The sequence below is a fragment of the Anas acuta genome, chromosome 22 (assembly GCF_963932015.1).
Source record: "Anas acuta chromosome 22, bAnaAcu1.1, whole genome shotgun sequence".
Taxonomy (NCBI): domain Eukaryota; kingdom Metazoa; phylum Chordata; class Aves; order Anseriformes; family Anatidae; genus Anas; species Anas acuta.
The window spans coordinates 4,981,692-5,007,516 of NC_089000.1; the positions used below are offsets into that span (position 1 = coordinate 4,981,692).

A 25,825-nucleotide genomic window follows, 5' to 3' on the forward strand; every position below is an offset into this window, starting at 1 on the left:
TTTTCAGCCTGCCTATGAAAAGATGTGTTCAGGCTACCATTGCTGCGGGTAAATTACAGCTACAGTGACAAAAATAAGGGAAGACAGTGATAAACAGGGGCTGCAGATGTTCTTTGTGACTGTGTTGTGTATTTTAAAATCTTTATTCGCCTTTATAAAATACTGAGGTGCGATATCTGCATGCACAATAAATACCCTAGCAGTATAAAGAAAGAGCAAAACAGCGCGACAGAAAAATCCCTGGCACCTCGCACAAATCCGCGATCTGTTTTGAATGGAAAAATCCAGCGCGCTTTCAGTTCTCACAATGGCATCCAGGCTCCATTGTAACGAAACTGATGAGTCTCAGCTTTGAAGAGGATGGCAATTCCCAATCCCCGAGCCTGTGCGTGCACACAGGGGCAGAAACGTCCACATGCCTTCGTCTGTGCTGGAAGAGCCAAAGAAAAAATGAACGGAGTGGACGTTCATGGAAAACAAGGTAAAGCAGAGGCCACAAGAGGTCACCTTGCCCATGCTGGACCGAGCTGATCGGCCGAGCAGATGCCTTCTGTGCTCCTCAGAGCCCTCCGGTTTGTGTTAAACAATGTCAGACGTTTATTCGCACACCAATACTCCGGACTGGGGCTGGCAAATCAAGCAGGTCTGGGAGCTCAGACAGGAATGAGAGCCTGGCCTAGAGGTGAGTCTTAGCTGCAGTCTGTATGGAAATGGCACTGAGCATCTTCCTTCATCTCGTTTCATCCTGGCGCTGCCCGTGGCTGAGGTAAGGCCTCGATGTGACATTTTGTGACAGATGCGCCTGGCCCTAGTGTTCATTTCACTTCTGGTTTTAGTTCAGGTCCATATTACGCAGAAGGTGTTTTCATAAAACACGGGGATTTGCACTCTGGGGACTTCCCAGCCTTAAATTCCTACAAGACTTGCAGTGACTGGTGCAGTTTCTGCTGTTCTCTGTGCGGTGCTCGATGGGTGGAGGATCCAAACTAAGCTCATTGTAATTAGTCTCATTTATCCATGCCACATTACGTTGCCATGTCCTGCAGCAAATGTGATCTGTTCCCATGGACCCACAAGCCCAGATGTTGCGTGATTACATTGGCTTCGGCGGAGTTGCTGCAGATTTCCTGCATGGCTGATGGCAGCAGCAAATCCACGGTGTGCAGAAAATTAAAAACTAGATTAAGCTGTAACAGGATTGGTGCCAATCCTTTTGACACTCCTGGTACGGGATTGCTGCGTGCATCCTGTGCAGGTCGATCTGTTTCTGCAGCACCCACAACATGGTGGCAAACCCGATGTGCAGCTGGGGGGCTGCACCTCTGGCTGGCAGTTTAGTTTTTTACTAGTTTTCTGCCTATTTGGTCCTTTGGAGATCTCCAGCATCTGTTTGGAGTCCCAAGCTGGGGAAAAAATAAGGAAACCTTGAAAAAAAAATAGGAAGACTTACAGCTTGTATAGTCTTTAGCTGAGAAAACATTCCCTTTGGTAGCTGATCTTTTAAATAGGGGATTTCTTGAGATTCAGCAGAATGATTTTGTAAAAAATCAAGATCATTCTGGACAGAAATGATGTTTAAGCACTGAATTAGCACGACTCGGTGGCCAGCGGTAGGACCCGAGGGAGCGGGCGTGCAGCCGCCGCAGGGGAGGCTCGGGCTGGGTGGCAGGCACAGATTTTTCACCCAGAGGGTGGCCCAAGGGGGTGCCCAGGGACATGGGCAAGCCCTGAATCTGCCGGACTTGGCGAAGGGCTCCAACCCTTTTGGGGCTGGGATTTTGGGAAGGCTTTAGCGGGGGGAAACCAAGCGTTTGGCAGCCGGGCGCTGCGCAACCCCCCTAGAAGCGGGCAACCCCCGCAAGCTGCGCAACCCCCCGGCGGTAGCCAAACCCCTATGAGGTAGCCAAACCCCCCTGGGGTTGAGCAAACCCCCGGGAGCTTTGCAAAAAAAGCCAGAACCGGCTTTTGGAAGAGCTGCCCGGGAGCCCCCCGGCCGGCCCTTCCCGGTGGCGGCGGGGGGGCGGGCGCTGAGCCGCGCCTTGCTGCGCCGCCGCCGGGCGATGCGCTTCCTCCGCTGAGCTCCGAGCAGCCAGGATGACGGTGGAGTTCGAGGAGTGCATCAAGGACTCGCCCCGGTTCCGGTAAGCCCGAGGATTTGGGTTTGGTGGAGGGGGAGAAGGCGGCGTCGCCCTAAAAATGAAATTAAGGAGAGGGGGGGGGGACCCCAGCGCTCGGCGCGCCGGGGATGCGGAGCCGCCGCCGGGGCCGCTCCGAGGAGCGGGTTCCTGCCGGGGGACAGCGCTGGGGAGCCCGGCTGGAGGCATCTCCCCCCTGGGAGCACCCAGGGAGCACCCAAGGAGCACCCAGCGAGCACCCAAGGAGAGCCCGGGGAGCCGCGGACATTTTCCGAGCGCTCCCAGCCGCAGCTCTCGGAGGGTGGGGGGTTTGTAGCGGGCTGGAAGGAGGGATCCGGGCTCTGCCAACACAAAGACCCCAGCCTGGCAGCGCTGCCTTCACATCGGCTGCTCACACCGATGCCCCCGGCTGGAGAGGAGCCTCCACGGCCTGGGTGCGGATGCCAGGAGCATCCTGGCGAGGTGTCGGGATGGGGCAGGGTGTGCTGCTGCTAGGGAGGGGAGCTGGCAGCTTCCACAGCTGGAGATCTGCTGCTTCCCATCCCCTGCTTGGCTGGGGACAGGAGGGAAGAGACAATAGCCGGCAGAAGCAAGTTGCTTGGACGTGTGGGCAGGGGTAAGAGGTACCAAGGGAGCTCCCTTTCTCCGCAGACCGCGTCTCGTTGCAGCCTCTCCGAACGCTTTTGTTTATTAAGCGGAAGGTTTTGCATTTTCCTCCCGTTTAAAAATAATTTCCTGGAATGCGAGCTCCGTACAAAAGGCTGCGGTGGCCTGGTGCCGGGGCGACTCCCAGCAATCGCCCTGCGTGTGGCTGTGTGCAGCTGCAGGTAACGCAAATACCTTGGCAAGTGCCGCCTGTGGGGCGAATTTCCCCCCTGCTATGGGATCTGCAGGGCTAGGGGAAGGGTCCTCCCCACGTTTTAATTTTAATTGAGTGCTGAGAGCCTGCTCTTGCTTGCTCCAGAGCTGTTTGTGAAGGTGTTAAGGCCAGTGCCGTGGGAGGTGACGGGCTGGTCTTATTTGGCTGTCCTGGGAGCTTTTTCTGGGGAAGAAGTGAGATGCACGGACAGGTTTGCAGGAGGTGTGAAGCTCTGTCTTTAAACCCGTGCTCGCTCAGCATCAATCAGAATTTATTCCTCTTTTTTTTTTTTTAACTGTCATCTTACCCCATTGTGCAGCCGAGCATGTGAACTGCTCGGTGGCATCCTTCCAGCGCGGTGACTTCACTGTCCAGATGTCTGGTTCCACATGGCAGTGACCCTTTTCCCGCTGACGTCAGGATTGATTGAGATGTTTATTTATTTATTTTGCCTTTGGTGCGCGCGTGGGCTCGGGGCCAAGTTTCTTAGTATGCAGGCAGCATCATTCTGCTCTGTCTGCTCCATCCGTAAAAACAAACCAGCCCTCAGAGCGCTGCGCTGGACCTTTATCAAAAGGCAGTTATTTAAGCCCGGAATTATGAACTATTTCCCCAATGGCTAGACACAGTCTGCCTGCGACAGGGAGAACAAGAGATTAGGCTGCAGAAGGAAGCCTGGAGGGTTCAGGAGGGCTGCAGTGTGTATAGCAGGGGAATTTGTAACCACTACCACTTGAAACAGTGACAAAGTACTGACATTTGCAGGCCTGTAGCAAAACCAAAACCAAAATACAGCTCTTCAGACTTTCTCAAGGGGTACAGGGTTTAGTCTCCTGCTGTACTTTTCTTCCTCCCAAGTCTTTAATTAGTTCTGTTACAATTATTTGTTGATGTGTCAGGGACAGGCTCTCTTCCCAGCGCGGGGCAGAGATGCTTAGTAATGCATCCCTAAAAGCTTACAACTATCAGAAACTAAAATACCATGCAAAATGAGCACCATATAAAAATGTAGATAGAAATGAGGTGAGAAAAGGTAGCACCACATTGCCCACCTCCTCAGCAGAGACTGAGACAGCAGTAGGTAAATTGACCTGTGCCTTACCAGGGGAAGGCTCTGGGGATGAGGCAAAAACTGAAACGGGTTTCCCATCGCGGTCCTCAGCCGGGAGAGTTTGTGTTGTGGTTTGCAAGAGCTTCGTTCCCCTCAGCGCTGAGCCCTGGGGATGACCGGGTCGTTGTACAGAGGGGAAAGAAAGAAACACCAAACAATTACACAGAATAAACACACTCTGTATCAGGCATCCCATAATAAGGCGACCAAACTAAGTCTACGTTAGCAATCAGATCCAGTCGCACATCAAAATACCCAACGCAGCAGTCGCCATGCAGCGATCCATCCCAGCCTCCTACTTCGCAGGGCCCAGTTGCTGCGAAGGGAACTTTCCTTTTCCACCCCTTAGCTGCGTGCAGGTCTGCAGGCTGGCAGGGAACCTGACGTCTCTTGGGCATCTTGTAGAGACACGTAGATGCTGTTCCAGTAAACAAATGTAAGTACCTTGTAAGACCAGTTCCAGCACATCTGAATGCAACCCGGCCGTGCCGTGGCTTTCATCTCCCCGGAGCCCTCTGGTTAGCAGCAGTAGCCTGGGAAATCTAGGAACCCGTTTCTGCCTGGCTTCAGCCCTCGGGGTGATGCAGCGATGACCCCATTGCTGCCCAGCCCCGTGCTGAGCGGATTTGCTGTGCTACCATGAGCACATTTTGCGAAACGGATGGCCTTGGGCAAGGTCCTGAGCTGTACCCCCAGCTTTGTCCCCTCCTGGCTCCGAGAAGATGCTCGTGGTGCTTGGGGACAGATGGGGACATCGACGCCGGACCCGGGTGCGAGGAGCACTCGGGAGGACGAGGGTAGGGGAGGAACAAATCGCAGGGGTCAGGCCTGGCTGCAGCGCTCTGCGGGTAGGAAACCCCAAATGTCTCTGTGGTAATTCCCACGGGGGAGGGAAATAAGCGGTTATGTCCTCACCGAGCGCCGCCGGTGCCGTTGCTATTAACCAACCCTATTAATTGCTGCAAGGGCAGGGGATCCAGCGGGCTCCGTGTGCTCTCAGCCGCTGGCGTCTTCTCGTGAGGACCTCCTGTGGCTGCCACGACCCGAGGGGCCAGCCAGCAGCAGCAGCACCCCGTGTGCCTCCAGCCAGGCCACCGAGGGACCTCTGCGCCTCTTGGGAGGGACAGAAAACCTGGCAGTGAGGCAGAAGCTTCACCAGAACAGGTCCATGCCCTGGCTGAGGGCACTGCCTGCACCATCTCGTGGCTCTCAGTAGGCAGAGGGAAATTCGGGCAAGGAATTCCAGCTCCTTGAAAGGTGCCAGAGGAAAAGAAAGTGAAAGAAAAGCAAGTGCACTGAGAAAACACTTTCTAACTCCCACCAGGGTGTTTCAAACAGAATGGGAAGAATTAAGAGCACTTATTCAAAGTGTTCTTGCTGGCTCTGATAACAGATTGAGTTAGAGGAGCTTAGAGCTGGCGTAACCAGTTTGAAGGCGTCCGTGCTGTGTGAGCATGTGGTAGTGAAGGCCTCTGCAGCAAGATCTTCAGAGCTTGTGTGATTTTCGGCTGGTGTTAATTGCCTCTGCACACCCCTGCCATGCAGCGTGATGTCAGCCAGACTTACTGGTTGAAGTCACCTAAAAGCAAATTGAAATCACACCCAGAGTGGCCACAGAAAGACTTCCTCTGCTTAACTAAACCCAGGTGAGCAAAAAAAGCACAGGCATTGATTTGGAATTGTTTTTTGTTACACAAGTCTCCTTATGTAAGCAAGAGCCCTGCTACCGACTGCAGTTGCAAGAAGATAACGCCCACAGAGAGCTTCTCTTTGAATCGGAGCCTAATGAGTACAATTACCATCAGCGCTGCCTTACATGCACGAGAGAGCAGATACTATCAATCTGTATCCATCATCATTCCTGCCTTTATCTGTTTACTCCATTTCTCACTCTTTACCATTGCGTTTCTGAAGTCTCATGGCCTGAAGTACGCTCAGGGAAGAGTCACAGCAGAGGTGGCAGCGTCGAGTTGCTTCCTCTCGCAGCCGTGAGATGCGCTCCCCGTTTCACCCGTCCGTGTGTCTGGCCAGCCCCCGAGTATCTGTGCCTCAGCCTGGTGCTTTCCACTCGCAGTGAGACTTCGTGGTAGCATATGGGAGCAAAATTCCCTTGATTTGAGGCTCCCTGACATTACAGCTGCCTTGGGAATCCTGAAGTGCTAAGGAAAAGCTGCAGTCCAGCCGGCGTTAGTGTGGGCAGATCTGAAGGTGGTTATTCATTTATTCAGTCATCGCCAGGGAGAATCCCCAGGGAGCAGGGAATTGCCGGGGTGAGAACTCAATTGAGATCTGGGTTGGCGTCCTAAATGGTGTTTCGTGCCAGATTTTTGGCAAGATGTTTCCTGAGCAGCTTTGACTTGTGAACGGCACGAGCAGAGTATCCCAAAGGGCCGAGGGTCTGAAGCTGGAACCCCACGGCTTCATCCCAATGCCCCAAATCAGCGAGGGAATTTTTTTTTGTGTGGTTGCCAGGATAAAATTGGCAGAAGATAGAAGCTGGGAGCTTGCAGTGGATAGTATTAGAGTCCAAAATGTGGTATCTGAGCCTGCTCTTGGGAGATAGGGCTCACAAATTTCATGGTGTAGCACACAGACGAGGGGAATTTTGGTATTCCATAATTTGGCAAATTGTCTTTATTAGCTTAATGACCCCCGTGGAGCGTGCTTTGCTGTGTGACTGTGCCTAGAGAGGACGTTTGCAAACCGAAATGTTTCTGGTTGTCTGACAGATCAGCGTGGGAGCTGGAAGTTGCTTTCCTTTTCGGTAGCTGTTCCTCTCCGTGTCCTTCTGCTGCCTGGGATGCGCGTGGCTTTGCAGGGGAATGCAAATCACCTCTGCAGTCACTCTTCTGACATTTTTCTCTCTCCCCAGCCCTCCTTCTGCTTGCTGTGAGATAAGTGTGAGGAGCAAGCTCTGAGTGATCCCACGGAAGTTTGGCCGGGTGTGAGCTCTGTCTCTCACATGCTGAGAGTGGCTTTGCCTCCTGGGATGGCCAAAAGCCACCGAGAAAGCCGAGGTCAGAGTTTCCCCAGCTGCTAGCTCTCTGGCTGTAATAAGGAATGTGAGAGGGCTGCAAGTTGGTTGGCAGAGCTTGCTAAAGGGGGTCAAAACAAAAGAGCAATCAGCCTGTGGTGGAAGGGGGTAATTAGCCCCAGAGGTAACGCGATGGAGAGCTGCTGGTGCCAGCTAATCCGTACGCTTGGGCCGATCCGTGGGAGAGCCATCCTTTTGTCCTCGCAGAGTGCCACACGTGTTAGGAGCTGAGCTTTGCAGGTCGCCTTGGCACCACGCAGCGCCTCCGGCTTCCAGTCCTGGCCCTCGAAGGACGGCCGCGTGGCTCCTGCTGGAATGAGTGTGAGTGCACAGCCGGCGAGCTGCGGCGCCAAGGGATAGCTCCGCGTCCTTTGCCTCGCACACCGCTGAAGCTGGAGAATCTGAGAAGGAAGCTGAGGTGCTGGGGTATGTGGTGCACAGCCTGCCGACCCTCCTGCAGATCCGTGGGGCTGCTGCCACAGCCGGTTTCCCCACCAGCTTGCATCTTCCTGGAGCCTTTGTAGGACAAGATAGCGTTAATTGCTGCACCTCGAGATCCCCGAAATTCCCAACCACATCATGACATGAAGCCTCCTACACTGCCCTGTTCTCCAGGGGCACTGGAAGAGTAGGGGCAGGGAGGGAGGAAAGCAAAGCAAGCCCAAGAGCTTTGCAATCCCAAGCTCTTCTGAGCAGGCGGCGGTCTCTTTAAACCCTGCTTTCATAACACTGAAATTTCAGCCACAGCATTAATTTGTTGCAGCAGGAAAGCCAATGCAACCATGAGGTTTTCTGGCTTCCCAGCACTGGCTTTGCTTAAAAAAGCAGACTGCTGCTGGCTTGGGGAGTCCGGGTAGCTGGGATGAAGAAAAGAGCCCTAGAAACAGCCCTGCAGTCCACGTGTGGTTGAATTTTGGGGACAGGTCGTATATCCCTGAAGCCAAGTTGCTGCTTGCTTGCAGCTCTCAGGGCTGTGTGCTGATTTCAGATGTTTGTAGAGATTCTTGGCTCCCAAGTGCTTGGTGCACGCACAGGTTGCTAGCTCCTCCCGGAATGATTGGGGTTCCTGTCTGCTGCAAGGCTTGTTTCAAAACGGGGTGGAGAAAAAGCAGGAAAAAAAAAGAAGGCAGAATCAGCTCGGTGCTGACTCCACGCCGTGCAAACTTCCCCTGTGCGGGAAGGAAGAGGAAGCATGAGATCTTTGACCTGCAACTGCAGGCTTGGAGGGCGAGGGGGAAACAGGCATCCTGGCCAGCACAGAAGGTTGGGGTTTTTACCTGCCAGTAGCTCCCTAATTGCTTCTTCCTCTTCTTTGAGGCACTGCCGAGCCTGCTCTGTTAAGATCTTGGAAGCAAGGCCAGGAGTTTGAGCTGCAGCACTCCCTGGGTGTCGGAGCACTGGGCAACCAGGGCTCAGTCCCAGGCCGAGGGGATGGAGGCCACGGCTTACCCACAGCCCCGGGAGGTGGTGTATCTGCCTGGAGGTGAATTGTGTGCACAGCAGCTGCGGTGTGAGCTGCCAGCCCCGCTCCCTGGAGGATCCCAGAGGGCTGAGAGCAGGGCTGGGATGCTGAATAATAATTATTCCTGTGGCCCGGGAGGGTGGAGGCTGATTTCCTGCAGCCTCACCGCGTCCAGGCACAGCTCCCATCGTGGCTGGCCATGGGAAAAGCATCGTGCGTAATGTTCTGCCCCTTGTGCGGGCTGCTGGCAGAGAGGGAAAGGTGTTCCTGCCTCTGCTCTGGCATCAGAAAGAGGGAGGTGTCTGCAGGAGCCCGTGCTCCTTCAGAGGGCTCAGAAAAGGCTCTTTTTGGGGCTGTTTGTGCCGGGGCTGATCATCCCCGATCTGTTTTGCAATGGCAGCTAGGTGGTGGGGAAACTGGCTCTGCCGCTGGTCCCGTGCGGGTGAGCAGAGCCCGGGCATGCAGGCATCTGCCCCGACAAACCAGGTGAGCCAACACCAGCGCAGGTCGAAGAAGCCGTGAGTAATCTGCACGTGTTGCTGCAGGAGCCGAGCGCTCCTCCGAGCCACGGCTCCCAAACGAGGAAAATATGAAATTGCCCCAGCTCCGACCTCGTGCCCCGACGCAGTTAGCCAACGCTTAATTTTTGGGGGGAAATGAGCGAGGAGGGGGATGGCGTGGAGGCGAAGCAGCAAATTCGTGGCCTGATGTCAGAGCTCACGGGTGGCCCGCCCCGCAGCGCAGCGCTCATTCATCCCCTAAATAAGCACGAAGTGGCGCAGGCTAAACAGATTATCCAATATCGGGGAGGGAGATAACCCCTCCTCTGCGTGCCCGCTCTGCTTCATCACCCGGCAGCAAGGCTTAATGAGCTTCTTGCTCTTCGTTAGGAGGAAGAACACGAGCGAACACGGGTGTGAGTGCACGCACAGCGTGTCCAGGGGCCGGGTGCATTGCTAGGAGGATGTTTTATGGGGGGGAAATGGAGCTGAATGGCCGCCACGGACGTGCGCTCAGAGCCACGCAGAGCCAAATCTACAGCTTGCAGTCCTTTGTCAGCATCCGAGCAGCTGTGCCAGCCTTTATTTAACGCCACGCAGAGGAGACAGACATATGGTTCTGTCTGCTGAATCGCCGAGCGGCGGGCCGAAAATACAGTTCCCTCCGCATGCAGATCCGACAGATATTTATAGCTCCCCAAAGCGCGGCTCCACGGGCACGGGGAGCAGCTGAAGGGGGGCTGTCGGTGCTCCTAGGACAAAGGGAATTATGTGAGTGGACGCCCTCGGGGCTTGCTTTGAGGTCCCTTTATGCCCATGCACGTGAGGGGAATGCCCGCGGAGCATCGCCGCGGCGCTGCTGGGCTCAGGTGGGCTTCCCGCAGCTCCTTGCAGGTCGTGGCCGTTCCCTCTCCCTTCCAGCACCCCCGAGACAATGCGGTTCCCACAGCTCAGTTTCTTTGCAGAACGCCACCCTTTTGTCCTCCCCGCTAAACCCAGATTTTGGCAGGAAATGTGGATTTGTCCCCACCCCGCGACCTCGCCCCAGGATGGAGGAAACGGCCGCGGGGACTGTGCTGACACAGCAGAAGGCCCCTTCCCCTTCCCTTTCCCTTTCCCCTTCCCCTTCCCACACCCTTCCCGGCTCCCCTCCTTGCAGGGGCTGCAGGCTGCCCTCATTTTGGAGCCCGACGCTGAAAGGGAGAAGGCAACAAGCTCGGTTTGGAGAGCGACACCTGCCTGGAGTGCTCCTGGGGAGTCATGAAACCATGAAAGCAGTCCGGCCAGGCGGAGCTGAGGAGCTGGGACTACTGACGCTGGCTCTTGCTGTCCCACTGACTCACCCACATGCAGAGATAACGCACAAAGAAGCCACGGGACAGCAGCAAAGTCGACGGCACCGAGACAGGGGCAGGCTCCAAGCCGATAAATCGTGTCAGGTGGTGGCTGGGAAAGGCTCCTCTCAACCCAAGCTGCTGGAGCCTCTGGGCTCGTCTTTAATCTTTGCTGGTGTTCACTGCGGTTATTCCCGCTTTAATAGGGCAGCCTGGGAAGGTGACAGTAAAAGAGCAGATGGGATTTGGGGAAGTGCCTTTTGAAAAGGTGCCTGGCCTCTCCCCGCGCTTCTGGTGCTCCACACTTCTGCCCTACCTGCAGCGCTGATGGGATGAGACGGGATGTGCAAGGTGAAACCAAGAGGGGTTTGAGGTTTCTAGCTGGATTTCCAGTCCCCACGGAGGGAAAGGATGGAGGACGGGTATCTGGGAGCCCTGCAGGGCTGCCCGCTGTTGTTCTGACCCTTGACTTTGTGCCTCGATCCTTTTTCTGCTGCTGAGCCCTGGACCCTACAATGCCAACTTTGTTCTCCCTTGCCTGGACCACATGATCCAGCACAGAGAACCTATTAATTTTTTGCTCCAAGCAGCATGGGTCCCCATTTCCTGCCCGGTGGTTCCCTCCACCCCCAACACTTGTTTCTTTTTGTGTGGGCTGGGGAATTTCCTCCCTTATCTCCGGGGCATGGCCCAAGACGGCATCGGGTACGCAGCAGGACGATGAGATCCTCCCTGCAAGGACGATTTGTTAGCTGAAACCCGATGGACGTGGGATTGTCCACGATGAGCTGATAAGCAATCTGCAGCTGGTAGAAGTCCTGCCATCGGGAAATATTTGGAGGGTGCCAGCAGCACCCAGCTCTCCGGGGCGAAGCAAGGGGCGAGGACCCTCCCTCGGTGCCCCCAGCACTTCTGCTGCCAACCAGGGTGAGACCTCTGGTGCCTTTGGCAGGCAGCAGCACAGGAAAAGCCTTTCAGGCAGGGACAAAGGGAGAGGAGGGGTTGGGGAGCTCCGTGGAGAGCCAAGGCCCTGGGGAGGGGGAGAGAAAAGGAACAAGGAGCGGGCAGTGCTGGGGGAGGGCGGGATGCCGTACGCAGTCGTGCTGCAATTCCCATGTTGGCACTGCAAAAGCTTAACCCATGCGCTCGGAAATGTTTCCTGGTGAGCATTACAAGGCACTGCTGCTCTGAAGTCACTCAGCGAGCTGAATCGAAGCGTGAGGACAGAAACCATCCCTCATGAGGAAGTGCAAATGCCCGATATGATGATTTCTTGAGGGTGGCCGACGCTTGGTCATCACCGTGCCTGGTCCTGGGCGTGCATCTCACTCGGGTCCTGCTCCTGGAGCTTGCCAGATTGCAGAACTAGCTCCAGAGGCTCCAATAAGGCGAGTTACCTCTCTTGTTCCCTGCTCTTGACAAGCAGCTGGCCAGCTCAGCACAAAGCAGGAGCCACAAATGGGTGTTGAGGAGAAGCCTGCACGCTTTTTCTGGGTGATGTTCCAGGAACTGAAGTGCCCCGTGTGCTGCTCACAGGGGCCTGGAGAGCCCTGGCCTGCAGGAGGGCAGCTGTCCGTGCCGATGGCAGTGCAAAGAGTTGTCTCTCTTCCTCTACTTTTCCTAAAGTGCATTAGGGATGGGGTGCTACAATCTACTGCACAATGAAGAAGAATATTCACCAGTTTTGCAGCTGACAGCTTCTGCAAAGCAAATATTCAGAACAGAAAGGGAGAGATCCTCCCGTCTGGCAGCCAGAAGCATTACTGGCTGTCAGCAGAAATGGTGCTGAGCTCTCATCAGCACGAAGAACAAAGCTGCAAAACAGAGAGCCTCAGGTAACTGCCACAGAGCAGCTTCCACGTTTGGAGTCTTCCATGGCTGGGGTATTCCTCCTTGCATTCATGCCTGGTGAGAGCTCCTCGGTGACTAATTAAGAAGGAGGGAGGATGCTGCAGAGAGAGTGGGCACTAAAAATGACCTGGGGCTCTGCTTGGCTGCCTCTTCCATGGCCTCTGCCATCCTTGGGATGAGCGCCTGTCCTGCTGGCTGGGAACTGGCCAGGGAGTGCCCAGTGCTCTGAAAAGGAGCAGAATTTTGTATCATGAGCTCAGGGTGGTTTCGATGCCTCTCGGAGTTGGCAAGTTGTGCGACAGAAAGTGCCAGGTCCGAGCTGGAAGGAATTTTTGTGCTTGTTTTAGTAAGAGGGGATGAGGGGAAGGTGCTTACCTGTCTCTGCAGCCACATGGCTTCCTTTGTGACCGACCAGGTCGGAGGTGTCCGATAACAAACCAGGTTAGCTGAAAACCCCCTGTGCCTGTAGGGTGGTGGCTTTTATTTATTTATTTTGATTTACTGTCAGCCTGTGGAGCCCCGGAGAAGTAGCTGTTCCCCGGGGGTTTTACCAGAGGTTGAGCAGACATCTGCAGGCTGCTAGCGGGATCGGAAGGAGGTGCTGGGCCATCGCAGGGCCGCTTCCCTTTGGTTTCAGCATTTCAGAAGCTGCCCAAGCGCTGTGGGCAGCAGTAGGAAACGGGCTGCTGCAACGGCAGCCAGCATTTCCCCCCCAGGGGGGGAAGGACAAGTGGTGAGCAGAAAGCTGCCGCCTGCACCGTGCTTCCTCTCTGCTTCATGTGTGAGTTCTCATCTGCACATCAGGCAGGGCTGGACGGGGAAAAGCCAGATGCTGGAGCAAGAGAGCCAGATGCTCAAGGTGCTGCCATCTCCTCCAACACTTGGCTGAGGGTCACAAAAGGGAAGGAAGCTGAGGGGGAAACCTATTATCATGAGATACATTACATAAGGAGTGCATTAAAGGAGCTAAGGGGAGATTTTGTCCTTAAGCCATTAAATCCCAGAGTAATTTAGGTTGGAAGAGACCTCTGGAGGTCATCTAATCTGATGCCCTTCTCAGAGCAGGTCCGATAGATCGCGTTGCTTAGTGCCTCGGTTCTCCAGGAGCTCAGACCAGCTGCCTGGAAGCAGTTATTCAATGAATGGAGAAGTACTCAATAAACTCAGGTATGTTCCTAAATACTAAGAGGCATTTTGGTCATTTGAACGTAAAGGAGAAGCAGTGCTGGAAGAAGCCTGTCCTTGTCTATATGTAGCAGAGTGCATTAAGGCCACATCTGTCATTGTCTGGCTCTCGAAGACAGACAGTGCCAGTTTTTGCTAAACATTAATGCACTAATTTCGAGTTTGCGGAGCACTGTGCAACCAAAATATGAAGTCTTATTCATCTGGCTTCAAAACTCTGTCTAAACATACACCTCCAGCCGCTCTGCAGAAGGATAAGAGCCATAAACTGACATTTCGCATGGTTCAGATGAAGAATGGGACGCTCTGCTGGTCGTGCAAAACATGTACAAAACATGCTGAGCATGATTGCCAAAGCTAGAGCTCAGCTAAGTGGCACTGAACCCATGAGGAGACGTACTGGAAACTGCTTGAAGGGACTGGGTATCCACATCTAGCCTCCTTGAAAAGACACCAAAATAAACCACGGAATACCAGGAAAACATCTTACATAAAGTAAACCAAATGTAAACCAAAGGAGGGCTTCGACGACAGAGGGTTGGCAGCAGAAGTGCAGGAAAGCGACGCCTTCATCCTTTTTTCTTGCATGATAGCATGTCAAAGGCAAGCAACAGAACATACTGGTGGGTTCGGTGCACTCAAGAGCATCAAACACATCCCCAGCCACCACCAAATGCCCAAGCTGGGAAGTAATTAAGGTACAAATTCCCCTTTGGTTTCCCCGCTTACCAGGCAGGGCAAACCTTCCAAGGTCGGGGAGCGAACCAAGCTCGAAATGTTCGTGACAAATTCCCCCCTGAGCTCCAAAGCAGAAGAGAGGCGTCACGCTCGCCTGAGATGACACAGCACTCTTCATATCAACGCCAAGATTTTCAGGGAATACCAGATGAGTCAGAAATGAAATTGTCCCCAGATCAAAAGGAACTTCATCAGCGAATATCCGATCGTTTTTCCACCTGTGTCTACTGCCAGCGACTCACGGGGCGGCAGAACTAACTGAGGACTGACGGCTTTGTCCCGTTAAAGCCATCCCATTCCCCGCACAAGAATGAAGCCATGCTCTGCTGCAGTTGCCCTGAACATAGCAAAGCGTAAAGGGTCGTGACCGAGCACATTTAACTGTACATCACCATCTTCACTACATCTTTTTTTTTTTTCTTTGCAGGAGGTTTGTAGCGAGAAAACTGCAGAGAAGGCTGCACAAAAAAAAAAAGTTTAGACTAACGGGAAAAGCTTTAAGTGAGGGCTCAGCTCTGGCTCTCCGCTGTTTATTTGCAAGTAATATTTATGTTCGCCAGCAGGCGATAACGGGAATTTGGGATGCTGTGACTGTATGGTTCTCAAGTGTAGGACCGAAAAATGCTTACAGTGAGCTGTTGTTGTCCGTGCTCCCCATCTGACTCCGATGGGAACTGCCTGCCCCGACATCCCCCCTGCCAGGCAGTGCTTTGTGCTCTCATCGCAGTGAAAAACAGATCTGAGCAAGCTGTTATTCATGTCTTAATGCATTATTTTAATTGTTTATCTCTCAGAGGTTCTTGTAGCATTCGAAAACTGGGCTGAGACCACCTCAGGCTGCTCTTCTCCACGGGCTGGTGGCACGTGCTGGCTGCAGGAGCTGGCTCTTAGCAGAGGGTACAACAAACCCCACCGTGCAGCAAGGAGCTCGGAGCTGAGTTGGCTTCTTGCAGCTCTCCAGCAGAAAGGAGCTGGAGCTGGTAGATTTGATGACAAGTTCAAGGGTTGGAGCAGACGTCGAGCCCAAAAAGGCAAAGAATTTTTTCAGTGGAGCCTTTGGGTAAACCAAGTGAGAGTAAAGCAAGGAGGAGAGGGATGAGGAGCCTGCATCTTGTAAGCATTTCAGTTTCACTTACAGCAGCACAGCTTCTGCTGCCCTACCTCTGTTTTTTTAAGTCAGAAAACTCTCTACTGCTCCCAGGATCAAAGGGCATTGCCCTGGCCTTCCACATCTGCATCACGCTTCGAGCCATCTGCAGAGAGATTTTACTCAAGATTAGAAATACAGCTTATTCCATTATCCCGGAACAAAAATAGGAGACTCAACCCGCTAAAAACAGCCCTTCTCTTGCCATTTTCTCCATTAAGCAATTGGTACAGTTTATCCCGAAGACAGATGCATTTGAACGCTGAACAAAATCCCCTCCACGCTCCTCAGTTCACACGAGTGACAGCAAACGAATTGCTATTTACAAAACATAACGCGAGCCTCAGATAAGGTAATAAAAGCAATTCAGTTCGTTTAAAATGACTTAAATGTGAGCGGCTTGCATAATCTGTTTTTACCCAGGTTTTCTCTCACTTGTTCAAGGCACAGCTTAAACCTCAGCCTGAGCCAGCGATTTCTAGAGGGAGATGTGCAGGGCTGCAGGAAATAAACCCCTCGGGTTCACCAAAGAGGGAAGCAAGAGGAAGAACACAGCTAGCGTGTGGCAGGAGCTGGTGATCCGAGAGCAAAACAGCTGCAGGCTGCACCGAAGTGGCTACAGGAACAGGTAGCAGCCAGCACTGCACAAATGGATCAGACCAGAGCGTGGAATTAGCATCCCACCTGCTGTAAATAGATCTACCTGGGCCAGAGTCAGAGGAGAACGGAGCAGGTCCCATTGCGGAGCCGGGGACGTGTCCCAGGCAATTTGCTTCCTGTGACCTGGCTGCCCACCAGGTTGCTCAGCGAGGATGCAGAGCTGTAGCAGGCTCTTTGCAAAGCTAAACCGAGCCAACCACAGTTTCCTGTGTCATCCAAAGTCCCACAACAAGCCAGCGAAGGACACCGAGGCTGCATTGTTTCGCTGTGCTTAACAGGGGTGGTTTTTGTTTTGTTTTTTTCTTGTTTCACTGCCAGGAGAAGTCTCTGCTTGCCCTGAGGGGCAGGCAGCAGCACTGTGGTCCTGCTCCCAGCAGAGCCAGGCTTCTTGGAGGCCAACAGCCATCGTGCTCGTGTCCCTGAAGGTCGCAGTGGCTTTGCACGGTCTTTCTGGAGCACCCCAGACTGCAAATACCGACAGCTAAAGCAAGTTGTGCCTCCCAGACCCAGTGCTACCCGCTCACTGCCTCCAAACCCTGGCTCTTCTCAGCCTTTTGTCCCAGCCCACGGCTGCCCTTCAGGGTGACACTTGGCAGGGTTTAGCCCTCTCCTGGTAAAAGGGTTTTATTTCTTATTCTGCAATTACAGGAGAGGCAACGGAGGGGTTGGAAAGCAATGGAGAATATAAATACAGATGAATGGATGTATTCCTTGAAGGAGGGGAAGAACTTCAGGTGCCCTGACCCTCAATTTCCCCTCGATCCCATGCCTTGGAGCAGCCGAGCTGGAGACATGGGGTAGTGCTGGCTTTGGGGCCGCTTTGACAGGTTCCCTGCTCCCTTTCCCCAGCCCCTCGGCCCATCCTAGTGTCTGGCCTTTTGCGAGTCCTCCCTGGATGTTATGCTTTTCTTCTGATTTACGGCTTCCTGTGGGCTCGGAGGAATGCGAGGCAGGAGCGGCGTTCTGCCCTGTCACTCATGAGCAGAAAGGGAAACGGAGATCAGCAGCAGCAGCAGGTCTTGGGTTTTGTGGAGGTTTTCGTGGTCTGTGCAAGAGCACAGACCCGGGTCTGGGCCATCAAACATGATGAGCAGCCATCCCTTTCTCCGTGCAGAGGATTTTTATTTTAGGTGGTCTGAATGTGCAGAAACCCACTGTGAAATAGAGCAAAGGCCACAGCGAAGGCTTGGCCAGCGAGCAGCACCAACCTGCCCTTCTGCTGCAAACAAAGCACTCACCGCACAAAGGGAGCCTCCGAAATGCAAAGATAAAGGACACAGAAATCAGGATAGCGCCTGTTATTGCTGCACATCCTCCAGGAACACGTGGTGTTTTCGTAGCGCCTTTGGCTCATCCTGGTGTCTGAGGTGGAGGCCAAAGCCCCGGTGGAGCATTAGGTGGTGAGGTGAGATGGTTTGGGGTATGAAGTGCTGAATTAGAGCCCCTTCGCTTCGGGGTCGGATGGAAGGGCGAACGGAGTGGCGTTTGGGTCGGTTGGTGTGTCACAGTCACCGGGTTCGACGAGGTTTCTGTCGGTTGTTTTGCAGCTCAGCCCTGCGTGATCTCAGGGATTGAGAATCCAGGGCTGTGGCTTGGCCTTGACTCAGCCTCAAATGAAAGCCAGGCACTCCTCCCCACGTGAACCTTGGCTCCTGGGCCTGCCTCTGGCCGGGACAGCTCATCCAGGACCCCACAATCTCACCGTGACGTGCCCTCATCTGTCAGACCCGTTGGGCCTTTCGAGGCAGTGCGGGGAACACTTCCAAGGGGATCTTTGCAGGCTCCCCCGCGAGCTGTGCGTAGGTCAGGCTCTCTGAACACAGCCTGCCTGCTCTCAGAGGCCGCAGACCCATCATTTCTCCACCTGTTTCCTTCTCACAGGCCCAAATCCAGATGTGGTAGGTGCAAGGTAGGCAGGGAATTTGGTTCTTCCCAGCGTTGCCTGAATCATTTTGCCACCCTGCGTGTGCAAGCTCCTTGCTGGGACCATGATGTACCAGCTTGAGAACATCTGGCTTCCTTCCCAAATTTCATGGCGAGACATATTACTTCCAGCTTGCTTCCATTCATCACCTTTTATTTTTTTACAGAGATTTGGAAGTATCCGGCAGGCAGTGCAGAGTGCTGAGGGATCAGGAGGATTCATTCTGCTGTTGGTTTGGGCACCGTGCTTTTGCTTTGACTTCCTTGGGTCACGTTCCTGCTCCCGTGCCTCAGTTTCCTTCCCTTGCTCTTTACCTGCCTCACCTAGTAAAACTCACTGGAGGTACGAGGGGCTCTTTTCTATGGCATTGTATAACCTCAAATATGTAGGGGTTTCTGTGTGCCTGGAGAATGCAGGTGCTGCTGCAAGGAATGCCAACCAAAGTGTCCTTCTCTTCCCCTGCTTTGCAGTGGGTGTGGCATCCGCGTGTGTTTTGCAAGCATTAAGGAGTAGCCAAAATGCCTGCAGAAAAACATAGCCCGTGGCCTGACTCGGCATGTGAAGATATTAATAACCACGCACACAAAGGAAATGATTAAGGAATAGGCAGGGCTCCTAATTGAATGCTTCTTCCCCATTCACGGGAGGAAGGGTGTGAAATCCTCCTCGTGCTTGCCAGCTCCTGTTCCAGGAATCGGTCGCCAGCCCCATTTGTGCGCCAGGTGGGTCTGCAGCGCGGAGCCAATTCACAGGGCAGCCCTCCTCTGACATGCAACTCCAAAGGCTTTTTTTTGTTGCTCATTTGGAAGCCGTCACTGCGTTTCCAGCCGGGTTCAGATCCCGTCGTGGAACTTCAGAGGCAGCAGAGCTGGATTGCAAAGGCACGGAGGCAGCAAAGGTCAGTGCAGCTCTTCCCTCCATGATGGACTGCTCCCGGTCCCAACACCGTCCCATGAAATGCTTCACCCTGATAAATCAGCACTCTGTAATGCTAAGGTGTTTGTTCAGAAAAGACGTTTTTCTCCAGAAAACTCTACGTTTAATGGAAGGCTTCAGGAAGGCGGTGGTGCAGCGCGGTAACTCTTGGCCCTACTGATTGCATAAGCAACGCAGCCGGCGGGCTTTGATGTGCGATCACTCCTACGCAGCCCCGAGCAGGAGAACCTGCTTCGCAGGGAAAGGAAGCGTTTGGTAACTCATCAGCTATATCCAGAGCTTGTCAGAAGTTTCTTCAGGCTTTCCTGCTGATTATTGCAACGCCGAATGCTCACACCTTGTAAATGGGGACTGACAGAGCTCTTCCTACAGTCTTTGTCGGTTAGGGAATTAATTAGGGTGTGAACAGATGGACTCCGGGCTCGTGGTCATGTCTCTGTCCTCACATCGAGGTCAGGGTGTTGAAGGAATTTGTGGAGGTTAAGTTAAAACAAGTTAAGCAGCATCGGACCAAAGGAGAGGATTTGTTTTTGCCTTCAGGTGTCGGTGTGACTCCCGGGGCTCCTGCAGTGGTCCTTAAACCCCAGGCCAGGTTCTGGTTGTGTTCACGCTGGTGGAAACTTGCTGAATTTATTGGGCTGGTAGAAATGAGAGGGTTTGGGAGAGTGGGGGTGGAAGCGAATGTCCTAACAGAAAGCCAGAACATTCACAAAAACAAGTCTCATTCAGGCCTGAGTTTGCTTTGTGGTTTCCTTGTGAATCAGAGAAGAAAAAGGGAGTGGGAGGAGGGGAGCGAAAAGATATTCAGAACCCAGTCCAAAAGCAACCCCACGCCCCCCGGCCAATATCTCTCGTGTAAGACATTTGTTTCTTCTGGCACTAGGAGGAAACCTTTCCAGACATTGTCCTCCCAGAACCGTTCGGCCCTTGCAGTTCCAAAGGCAGGCACACGGAAAGACGTACGCACGGAGAGAGCAAGGAGGAGGAACAGCAGCTACCCCAGCACAAAGGGCAGGTTTTGTTTCTCGGCCCTAAAAGCTCTGTGCCATGCAACAGTTTGATTTCCTGGAGCCCTGCGTGCTCTGCAGGGCAGAAATGGCAGAAAGTCGCCCCAATTTCTGTGCTGATGGAGGCCACGATGAGGGTTCGGTCCATAATGCTTCGGGGCTGATATCCCCGAGGCCCAAAACCGCTGGATAAGCAGAGCGATTATTTCCTTCTCTCTCTTCATGCCTCGGTAGCAACGTTTCTGGAAAAGCAGCCGTCATCCAGCCGTGGTTTTGAGGCGTGTGTGCTCTTACAAGGCGGGCTGAGACCTTCGTGGCCTCTCCATGCAGCTCGCTGTGGTGCCTCGAACAAATCGGTGCCGTGCGATGGGGCAGGGGCACAGCCTGGCACGAGGCGACCCTGGCACGAGGGTGGGTTTGGCTGGAGCCCCCGTCTGCCACGGGGCTGTGGCGTGTGCCCTCGTGGCTGTGCTGCTGTGAAATCGGGGCACTTTGGGGTGATTTGGGGCTCAGGAAGGGACGTGGCTTCGCACAACCGGCGCCGTGCCCGGCGGTGCAAAGCGAGGCCGGGGTGAGGAGCAGGGCGGCAAGGCTCAGCCTCGGTGCGGGCTGGGGACATCGCGGGGAGCAGGGGGAGAATGGCTCCTGTGTGCTCCTCTGCCCTCAGCTCGGTGGGAACAAGGGCCAAAGTGTGCGTGGTGCTCGAGCTTGGGGCTCGGGGGCTGTCTGTCACTGCCACTGCAGCGAGGGGACACCCGCTGCTGGTGAGTGGCAATGTTTGAGTTGCTCCGTGCGGCTCTCTTGCCACCGTCCCTCCTTTTCTCTGTCTTATTAAGCACTTCTGAGCCCAGCAAGGGACAAGGAGGCTGCAGGGCCAGGCCGTGCCTGCGGGGGGGAGTGCGGATGTGGAGGGGTAACACCAAGTTTGCTCCGCGGCAATAACCGAGATAGACTAAACAAAATCTTGCACGCATCTGCAGCCCGGCTCTTTCTGGGTCGAGGCAGAAGGCTCGTGTGGCGTAGCAGCATCCACCTAACATCTGTCAGCGGTGTGTTTTTTTCCCCAAAACAATTTTTTGGTGAAATTCTAGCAAATGGTGAGCCCCGAGTCTACCTGCCGCCCAGACAGCCACCAGCCAGGTGCAAGGCTGCATTATTTTGTGTAGGACAGATTCGTTTTCTAACCAAAACCTTGATTAATCCCTGCTATGGCAGAAGGAGGCTCCCCAGCCCTTTCATCTCCCCGCTGGGGACACCAAGGCAGCCCCGAGCGTTTCCTCCCTGCTTTAACTCCTTGCTGGGCATATCTCTGGCCCTGGCTCGCCCTGCTGGCTGTACCAGCACAACTGGCTCCACGAAGGCATTTCCTCACTCCTGCAAGCTGCTCCAGCTCACCGAGCGGGGCATGGCGTGTGCTCAGCACTCCTGAACTCCCATTGAGTTTGGTGGGGGTGAGAGGCAGCTCTAAAATCAAGCCTCTGCCCGAGGGTTTTGCGTATGCGTGACCTTTAAATCGGAGCTGGGGCGCATTTTGCCTCCAAGCCCTTGTCAGTGGAGGCCCTGATGTTAACCCACCTCGGTGGCTTGCTCGGTGGGCAGCTCTTGCTGCTTGGCTCCCTTTTGGGGAGCAGAACCCTCGTTTCTCAGGAGCTGTGGACCGAAGATGAGCACGTAAAGGAGGCAGTGGTGCTCACAGGCCAGCCCGTTAGTGAGTCCAGGCGCTGAATCTCACATCCAGCTGCTCGCTGCGACTCCCTCAAGCTGGTAAGATGCTCCTAGTGTGTGTTCTTCAGTGGAAACTACAGGTCTGTCAGGTGTCTCAGACCTCATTCTGCGTGGAGCAAACAATCTGCTTTCACTCGAGCAGCAGACCTCAGTTTGGGGTGGAATAAGAGAGAGAAATCTGTGGCCTCGCCTTGCTAACGCTACGAAACACGGAGTGGCCGTGGGAAGGGGAGAGCTCTGAATAAAGGCAGCTCTCGATTCTCCTGTGAGTGCTGCTGACTTAAAAGCCAGAGAGCAGAAGCATCACATGTGCCAGTTTCCAGCGTAATTACTCAAAATCTAGGTCAGCGTTTGCACTGTAGCAAGCATTTCTGCTCGGCAGGGCGATTGACTTGCCGTCGCTGGGGGTGCGTTAATAAATCTCCGGCAAACGTTATCAGCGATCTGCTCGCAGCATCTTTGATCTGAAGGTCTTTGGGCGCAGCTGTCATTAAGGGAAGTTCCTTGTGCAGCTTTGTGGAAGCTTTTTGGAACCGTCTTCCAAACGGGGCCAGCGAGGGAGGGAGTGAGTTGTTTGTGCTGAGAGGGCCGAGGCACTGCCGGAGGTAAGGATGCGACCCAGGAGCGCCGGCTCCCCGGCTCCTGCTCCCAGTCCCCAGCCTCCTCACACCCTGCCTCGTGCTGTGATCTCCCCAGACACGCGGCTCCAGCTTCAGGAAGAGCTCTCTGTGATGCTGGAAGGGTGATGCACAACGCAGGTAGGGAACAAGCTGCATTGCCCAAGCATCTGAAGCCCCCGAGGAAGGAAATGAGGCTGCTCAGAAGCTTGGTAAGGATGGGTAAGAGCAGTAGCAGCAGGCTCTGGGGCTGAGGGAGGAGCATTTCCCTCACTGTCACTTTCTCCGGATCCAAACCACCACCAGGAGAAACAGAAACCCCCCAGGGATGAGAAGGATGGGATCTGCACAGCCTCCATCCTGCTGCTGAAGGCAGTTTCGCCATTGATCCGCAGGAAGAAAAATGAACATCTTCCTTTAGGAGCCGCTGCCCTGAACTAGAAGTTAGGCGTTTCTAAAGTCATCGATCTTCCTTCCACCCAGCAGAGTTTGGTCAAGAGCGTGTCCTGATCTTGCAGAAAGAAAGAAAACAGACTCTGAGAGCTGAGGGACTGGACATCAGCTGCGTTGGCTCCTCTCTGGAAGGAAAGAGGGACCGGTGGGACAGCCGAGGACAGCCCTGCGCTGAGACAGAGCTGTGCACATCGGCTCCTTGCCACCATCTGGAACCCAGGCAGCAACTGGAGAATAACACATTGGGTCCTGCTCTCAGATGCACGCAGAGTTTCCAGTTATCCACGCTGCTCCTCCTGGGCTGCCCCTCATCAGAGCCTGGGGTTTTGACGAGGATGGCTGCAGGAGCTGAGGATTGGGACCAGCACGCAGCCCGTTTGCCTGGTGGGGTTCAGCACGCTGAGCCCCGTTCTGTGCCTCGATGTTCCCAGCCGAGCCGTAAGGTTCAGAGAAGCACATGAGGCTCCATTTAGGTCTGCAGGGTTGGTTCAGGACGGGCTGGCACTGCTGGAGCATTCGAGCTCACCCAGGGCAGCTCTGCAGCCCCTGCAGAGACCCCTCTGGGACGGGCTTCAGCAGCATCGTGCTCGTTGACCCCTCTAACCTGGAGGAAACATCTCACCTAGAAGCATCATCTCACTAAGAGGAAAGATCTCACCTAGAAGAAGCACCTCACCTTGAAGAAACATCTCACCTAGAGGAAGCATCTCCCCTAGACTCTCCTCCCTCTCCAGCCCCCGCTCCAGCAGAGGTGGGACCTGCGCTGCCATTTAATGCCACCACCCACCCTCAGTGCTCCGTGGTCCTTGCCTCTCTCACATTTCCTGCATACTCTGCTCAATTCCTAAGAACCCTTTGGCTCCCCTTACCCATCTCCCAACCATCCCCACGCTATTTCCCAGAGCGAATGCACAAAGCCGTGCAAACGGAGCTTGCATTTTGTGTGGAAGCCGTGCGGTTGCAGGGTTCCTATGGACACAGTCACCGTGGAGCTGTTGCCATGGTGCTGGCTGCTCCCACTGCTGGGAGATGCAAAGCATTCGGCTTTTTTTTGAAGCAAGGCAGAAAAGCAGTGGGTACCAGAGGGCACAGCAGCACGGAAGCTTTCCGAGAGGTGTTTAAAGAGGCTGACAATGACTTGGCTTTAGAGCTGGGCTAGCTCTGCCGTCTGTCTTTGTCAGGTTCCTTATTTTTTCTTTTTTGCATCATAAGGTAACAAGCCAGCAAAAGGAAGCCAGACCGACGCCCTCGCTGCAGGGTCACCCACAGCAGCATTTCACCACGCGACGGCTGCAGCACGTCCCAAATAAATAAACCCAAAGAGTGCCCACCGTAAGCAGTGCGTGGCTTTTACCTCACCTCAGTTTAAACCTCCAGCAGTAAGGCTTGCAAGAAGGCAAGGATGTGGAGGTGGAGCATAACATCCCATCTTCTCCTGCAGGCCCCCTTTTCTTGGAGGCACGCGCTCAGCTTGTTTTAAACTTGTTTTAAAATCAGTGCTCCTCTGGAGGGAAGCTTGGCAGCTGTTGGTGACCCTGCCAGGCTGCTGATGGTCCTGGAAGAAGGAGGCGGAGGAGAAAGGCTTGTGGCTGTGCCAGCCGGCCTCGTCTAGGTAGGGGCAGAGCTAATCCCATCAAGGCAAACACCGCTTTCCCTTTCATTTCAAGCAGAACCCGGTCAGATTTAATGAATACTAATAGCTGCTCCGCACACCTACAGCTCCTGGCTCTGAGCGTTTCGCCACCACCATGCAATTAATCCTCCAAACACTCCCGGGAGGGAGGGAAGGATTCGTTTCTCGGCCTCTGAATAGTGATATGGGGGCGTGGAGTCGGTGATAAGGGGCCTCCATCGATGCTGGGGCCATCGGGAAGAGCATCGAGGAGTTCCCCTTGCCTGTCCCGAGCTCTGGAGAGCCCGTGTTGAGCAGCACTGGCTGACACACAGCGTAGGGCTCACAGCAGCCTGATTTAGAGCTACATTTTAGTGATTTTCCCCATCTTGAGAGTCCTTTTTGTTGTGCACACACACACAATGTGCACACACACAATGGGGAAGCCAAGGGCTGCCTTAGGTGGCAGCTAATGATAATAACAGAGTCGGCAGGCCTTGGACTCCGTTCTCTAGCCAGATAGGTTTATTAGCACTATTATCATTATTATTTTGCATCCCTTTCCCCAGGGGATGTCCAAATGCTTCTGGGGGAGGTTTTTGTCGCCTGCAAACCACGCTCCCCAACGGCTTCTCTAAAGCACAAAGAAAAATCCCCCGTGGAAACCCCGCGGGGCGGCGGGGGGATCGCGGCTTTCTCCGAGCAAGGAAAGTCGAGCCTCGGCCCCGCAGCTGCAAGGGCTTGCACTCAGCAGCTCGCAGAGGAGCTGGCGGGTTGTTTGCCCTTCCCGCAGGATGGAAATAGCCCAGGGCCTGGAAAAGCATCAGCAGGAGGAGCGCAGCACCAGGAAGCGCAGAGGGCGCACGGCCAGGAGGTGACTGCACAGCTTTTAGCTGCCCAGTGCTGGGGATGTTGCTTTTTTTGGGGGGGAGTTTGGTGAGTTGGTGTGCAAGGGAGCCTGACCTGCTAACTGCAGCAGATTTTGCCCCCTGGCTTCTCGCAAATTCAAGTCCAAGGGCAAGAAGAGGAGGTGTAGCAGAGGAGACACTGCAGGGTGGGAATTGGGCTCTTGGTTGAGGGCTGAGACCCTCTTGTCTTGCACGTAAGAGCTCATCTGCCTCACAACTCATCTCTCCAAGGCCTTCATTCCCACCATGTCACTGGAAGGATGGCCAAATGCCCCCCCATGCCTCCTGTGATGCCTCTGGATCCCTGTCAGAGCCCTGGAGCTGAGCAGACCCCGAGATCGCTGCCCTTGCCATCAGCCACCCGGGACCTTTTATAGCAAGCCCGCGCCGCAAACACAAAGCTCGAGTTTCACGCTCTCCTAGCCCCAGCCAACTGTGCTCGTACCTTAGTGGATTCCAGACCCCAAAATGCCTTCCTCCTCCACACGGAGGCCAAATATAGCCGCTCCTTTTCTTAGGGCGCGATAAAAATGGGGAGTAAATTATAGATGCTCTCTCCACCTTCTGGCAGGAAGCATGCTGCCAGGCTGCCTCGCTGTATTAGCTTCGAGCTGATGTCTGCAGATT

General features: G+C 54.3%; 1 protein-coding gene across 8 annotated transcripts in view; it reads left to right on the forward strand.

The window, feature by feature from the left end:
* ACAP3 (ArfGAP with coiled-coil, ankyrin repeat and PH domains 3) overlaps positions 1-25,825 on the forward strand; it is a 69,629-nt gene continuing 43,804 nt past the window's right edge. For 5 of the 8 annotated variants that reach the window (XM_068658303.1, XM_068658307.1, XM_068658308.1 and 2 more), the window contains exon 1: positions 696-766. In XM_068658303.1, the coding sequence (XP_068514404.1) occupies positions 705-766 (62 nt within the window). In that variant the 5' untranslated portion in view covers positions 696-704. The other 3 variants (XM_068658310.1, XM_068658306.1, XM_068658304.1) reach the window with 3 other exon arrangements.